Genomic DNA, 6,000 nt, shown 5'->3' on the forward strand with positions numbered 1-6,000 from the left:
ATATTCAGAAATCTATTCTTTTGACTGAAGTTGACGACTGAGGCTCCATAGCCCTAGACGATGATAAACAATCAGCAGATGAAAACATTTCTACTCATCTTAGTCCTAAGATTAATACTTGATTACTCAGCCAGTGGAAATGGCCTCACTCCATCCAGCCTGTCTTGTCCTGTAGGAATACTTCAGTCTTCAAATAATTCTTCTCTCATTCTTTTAAACTCTGGAGAAAAACAAGCTTAATCTGTGCAATCACTCCTCATACAGCAACAAGAAAATTAAGTTCGATGAATATTAACTGCACACCCTCCAGAGCAAGTACATCCCTTTTAAAGGTATGTTACTAAAACTGTAAATGATATTCCAGATGAGGAATCAGCACAGCCCTTTATAAATGTAGTAAGATAACATTGCTCCTGTGCTCAAATTTCCTAGTAATAAAGACCAGCGTACAATTTGCTTTTCAAATTGGTTGCTGTATCTTCACATTAACTTTTAATAGCGTGTGTACAAGGACACCAAGGTACCTTTAAAGATAATCATTTCCAAATAGGTCACTGTTTTGTGTTCTGTGTGTCAAGGTGGATGATTTCACATATCTCCTTATTCCATCGGCCCTGTTTTCACGAAACCTCATGCTTGTTCATGTTAATTTTCTAAAACAGAATGTTTCTAGTCCAACAAGTTCTCCATGAGGCAAGTGTAAATATCAAGGATCTTTAGTAGTACCTGTGACGACAGACCAAATTATCAGAAGATTGGTGCCGATAAGAGGACAATGGGGGAACATTCAGAAACGTTAATGAGAGACGAGAGGGATTAACGAAAAGGAGACACCGTTCCGAGTATTGTCAGAGACCGGTGGCTTTGAACCCTGAACTGTTTGAAGTTTGATGGACAGGCGATACCCCAGCAGGGGGATAAAAAGGGACAGGTTCGCTAAGGCAACAGACACACAACACCACGAGGTAACGAGACCCTGGAAGCGGTGTGCCCCTACAAGTTGGTGGAAGGTTTGGAGGTCTGGTCGCGGGACCAGCCATAGACGCACAGGGTGGAAAGATACAGTCGGGTGGGAACCCGGTGTGTGTGTCCGCCCTTGCCTGGGTGCCGGGTTCACCGCAGAAGAACGATCGTATCTGGAACGGAGGGGTCACAGTCGGTGACCTCAGAAGACATTACAAAGGGCTCGCCCGAAAGCTAACTGCGAGGAATATTGAAGGTCTGTTTGGAATCCGATTTGCATATTCATTCGTTCTCTCTCTCTCTCTCTCTCTCTCCAATGGCACAACAGCGATTACTGCGAACTGAACTGAACTAAACTGAACTGAACTTTACGTCACTTGAAACTGATCATTTACCCCAAGACTGCGATAGAGCTTGATTGATCCTATTATCATAGTTCCGTGTACATTTGTGTTTATTCATTGCTAACCTGTTGCATTTATATCCTTACTATTAGAGTATAGTGTTGCTTATTTCTTTAATAAAACTTTCTTAGTTCCAGTAATCCAGACTCCAACTAAGTGGTCCATTTCTGCTGGTTTGGCAACCCAGTTACGGGGTACGTAACATACCCTTGCAGAGTGAATTTAGTGGTCATCATGTTTAGTAAGGAATATTAACATTTCACTTTCAATTCAAGTGCATTCTGCATGGAAGGAAGCCAAAAATTTGACTTAAGCATAAAGAAATTGGCTACTAAAAATATCAAGGGAAGATTATGATGCATTGAAATAACAACTTTATGTAAGCACGATGAATTGTATAGAATTGGGCACGTGGCCAAGTGGTTAAGGCATTGGACTAGCAACCTGAAGGTCGTGAGTTCGAGCCCCAGCCGAGAGAACGTGTTGTTCCTTGAGCAAGGCACTTAATCACACATTGCTCTGCGATGACACTGGTGCCAAGCTGTATGGGTCCTAATGCCCTTCCCTTAGACAACATTGGTGTCGTGGAGAGGGGAGACTTGCAGCATGGACGTCTGCTGGTCTTCTATACAGCATTGCCCAGGCCTGCGACCTGGAGAGTGAAGACTTTCCAGGCGCAGATCCATGGTCTCGCAAGACTAACGGATGCCTTTACTGTATAGAATACAGTAGCATTATAGCACAATTATTAGCATAACGCTGTTAGAGTGCTATCTGTAAGATCGAGTTTCGAATCCAGCTGCTGTCTGTAGAGAATTCGCATGTTCTCCCTGTGACCGCTTCAGATTCTTCTGGGTGATCTGTTACCTCCCATATTCCAAAGATGTTCGGTTCAGATGGGAGAGTTATGCACATGCTGTGTTGGTGCTGGAAGCCTGGAAATACTTGTGGGCTGCAGAGCCCAATCCTTGCTGATGTGATTCGACGCAAACAATGACTTTCTCTGTTTGTTTCAATGTATATGAGACAAAAAAAGCTAATCTTCAAATAGGAGAATAACACCTTCAAAGTTTAGAATTAGATCAGTTAATATCTACAATATACTTTATAAGCATTACCACATTATTGACTTTTATTATGTTATTGAAGCAAGCATTGCCTTTCATAAAGAGTGTCCTGTTAAATTGCTTCACACTTGTTCTTATTTGCCTTTTGAAGTGCAATTCTGAAGAGCTGATTAACATGACATGGTAAATACTAACCAGAGGAGCACACCCTCATTCTGTGAATCAATAAGTACTTCAACAATCTGCAGCTACCTGTTCCACAATTGATAGTAGGTCGGAAATGCAGGACAGGGACATGAAATGGAAAGTTCTGATAAAAACCTTTTGTCTTCTCTATTGTTCAACCCCATAGCTTCAGTCAGTGAATTTTCTCTTCCTCTCTAGTGTTGCAGAATGTGAGTCGAATCCCACACAAAATTAGTTATAGGAAGATGATCACTGGTTCCCAAATCTAGAAGGGCATGTCAGCCATGAGTGTAGGAAACAAATTAATGTGCTTTGTCCCATTGGAAAGCTGTAGGAGTTATATCAGAAAGGAGTTCTGGATAAGAAAGTACAAGTAATTCTGTCATTCAGTGTTTACTCTGGAGCAATTTAGTTTAATACTTGCCAAGCAGCCTTCATTTCCTCAACTATTGTCTTTAGAAGTTTTCAAATGACATATTATGCTGACCAGTCTGCTTTTTCCTGTTTTCTAAATTCAGACTCTTTATAAAGCTGTGTGATCTTTGAATTTTTAAACTTCCCTAGAAGTCAGGAACTGTCAGAAGATCACGAGCAGTGCATCCACTATCACACATCTACTTCTTTAAGACCTAGACACAGAGCTTTTAGTAAAATGCAAAATATTGTTTGTAGACCTTTGGTGTCTGCTTATTTCCCATTAATAATACCACTCTCATGGTCTGAGCGGTTCTGATTTTGTATACTTCTGTATATGTGTAAACAACATCATTATTGTAGGCCCGAAGCATGGACTGTACCTCTTCCCATAGATGCTGCCTGGTCTGCTGCGTTCACCAGCATTGTTTATGTGCGTTGTATTCTATTTTGTATACTTGTTGTAGATCTTACTGATTCCTGCCACTTCACTTTCACTCTTTCTTATTTGATAAATTTTAAGTATGTAATCCACTGGGTAAGTGTGTAGGTATCTACCTGTTGTGAGAGGGGAAACGTGCTTTGGTTGGAGTTGCTGCTGAAGTCACAATTGAATCCATTGCACACATTTTATTCACTTCCCAGCTGTAGCTGCATGCAATAAATTCAATGTATTAAATAATTATCCTGTGAAATTCCCATCTCAGCAGAACATGTATGTCTTGGATCACATTTTTAAAATTAATTATTCACTTGTAAAAAAGAACGCTTCACTGTCTAAGCTAACCATTTTAATGGTGAGGACTGCTTCACAGCATTGAATATAAGAAATTGTTAATAACCTATAAAATTTGTTTCAAATACAATTATTTTAAACTGCACTCAGATAATTTGTAGGTTTTTTGTCTTAATTTTGTCTCTGAAATGAGTCTTAAGACATAATGAGGATAAATGACTTTTTCCTACATCCTCACCCTGGTATTCCTCCTTTAAATGTACTATAAAATAATCCCATGAGGTTGATTACATGTATGCAAATTCAGTTTTCTGCAGAATTTAAGAAATGATAGAATTGTGAGAGAATCTAATTCAATGTCAATGATTTTGTTTAGACAGTACCATTTAAAAAACTAAAGCACTGCTCTGTTGTTGGAAATGCTGGAATTTTAGCGAACAGCAGTTGTGGAACTGAAATAGATCGGGCTGACTTTGTATTCAGGTATGAACCAAAATGTGGCTTGCATTTGCTTCGGAAACATTGGTCTACTGGAGATAATCATTTGGTTTGAAAATCACCTCTGACTAGAATTTTCTCAGGCCTATTTCCAATTCAATGATAAATGTGGTGTTAATGATGATTACAAAATTTGAGTCATTTATTGTTAAATAATTTAAATTACAATCTATCACATCAGTCGTCTTTGCTAGTCTGATGAAAAATTTATGCTTATTTTATTTTTTCCCATTAACTTGCTGTTCTTCATGATGTACATTCAAGTGGCAAGTTTATATTATGCAATATTAATTATAATTTTTTATGTATTTGCTTGCAGGTGTAATCTGCCTCCTGTTGTTGAGTATAAGGATGATGTGGGTACTAAGACGGATATTGTGACTTCCAATCCAACTATCATTGTGAATAGGTCATTATGTATTTATTTAGCTGCTAAAAACAAAGATAAAGAGAAATGTATCTAAGATTAAAGAGCTGTGAATTGAAAACAGATGTATGTTGTAGCCAGTCCCCATATTTTCAGGAATTTTTCTCTCTATTTTCGTTTCTTCATCATTGCCTTCTCTAGGAATTTGATGAGTTCATGCAAGCAAGGAATTTCATTGCTCCTAGGTGTACATGACAATAAACTAATCTGAATCTTTAGCAACATGTAAAATGCTGAGGAACTCAGTGGCTCAGGTGGCTTCTGTGGAGAGAGACAGACAATCAACGTTTTGGATCAGTCGTCTTCATCTCGACTGAAAGAGAGAGGGGAGCTAGCCAGTATTAAAGTGTGGAGGGAAGGGATGGTGCAAGAGCTAGCAGGCAGTGGGTAGATCTGGGTGAGGAGGAATGGAAAGGCAGATTGGGAAGGGGAAAGTTGAATTTTCCTCAGTTCATCTATCTCCACCACATCTTTCCTTAATAAACCCTTCCACTCCTTGGCCTACTCTATTGCCAGGTTGTAGCTTAATGCAGACTAAAGGAATAGCACCTTATATTCAACCTAAATAGTCTATAACATGATGACATACTCTTTCTTTTCCTTTTTCTACCCACTCTACCCTGGAAATAGAAAAGACTTGTCAGAAGGGCAGTGTTACGATAATTGTGGGGGATTTTAACATGCGAGTGGATTGGGAAAATCAGGTTGGCACTGGATCTCATGAGAGAGAATTTGTAGAATGTCTGTGAGATGGCTTTTTAGTACAGCTTGTTGTTGAGCCCACTAGGGCATCGGCTGTACTGGATTGGGTGTTTGTAATGATCCAGATATGATTAGAGAGATTGAGGTGAAGCATCCCTGGGGGGGGGGGGGGGGCAGTGATCATAACAAGATTGAGTTCACTGTGAAGTTTATGAAAGAGAAGCCAAAATCTGATGTGTCGATATTTCAGTGGAGTAAAGGAAATTGCAGTGGCATGAGTGAAGAACAGGCCAGAGTTGACTGGAAAGGGACACTGGCAGAAAGGACAGCCGAACAGTAGTGGCTGGAGTTTTTGCGAGAAATGAGGAAAGTGCAAGACAGATATATTCCAAAAACGAAGAAATTTTCAAATGGAAAAAGGATGCAACCGTGGCTGACGAGAACAAAGTTAAAGCAAAGGAGAGAGCGTACAGGGAAGCAAAAATTAGTGTGAGAAGAGAGGATTGGGAAGTTTTTAAAAGCTACAAAAGGAAACTAAGAAGGTCATTAAGAGGGAAAAGATGAACTATGAAAGGAAGCTAGCCTCAAGGGAGGAGAAGATGG

At 39.6% G+C, this 6,000-nt stretch overlaps 1 protein-coding gene across 1 annotated transcript in view; it reads left to right on the forward strand.

Moving 5' to 3' along the window:
* The window catches only part of LOC140194762 (alpha-2,8-sialyltransferase 8E-like), a 91,681-nt gene extending 86,928 nt beyond the window's left edge, over positions 1-4,753 (forward strand). The window contains exons 5-6 of the mRNA XM_072252033.1: positions 4,147-4,253; positions 4,588-4,753. Of these exons, the coding sequence (XP_072108134.1) occupies positions 4,147-4,253; positions 4,588-4,732 (252 nt within the window). The 3' untranslated portion in view covers positions 4,733-4,753. The remainder of the gene's footprint in view (positions 1-4,146; positions 4,254-4,587) is intronic.
* The last annotated feature ends 1,247 nt before the right edge of the window (positions 4,754-6,000 follow it).

The sequence above is a fragment of the Mobula birostris genome, chromosome 3 (genome assembly GCF_030028105.1).
Source record: "Mobula birostris isolate sMobBir1 chromosome 3, sMobBir1.hap1, whole genome shotgun sequence".
NCBI classification, from domain to species: Eukaryota; Metazoa; Chordata; class Chondrichthyes; order Myliobatiformes; family Myliobatidae; genus Mobula; species Mobula birostris.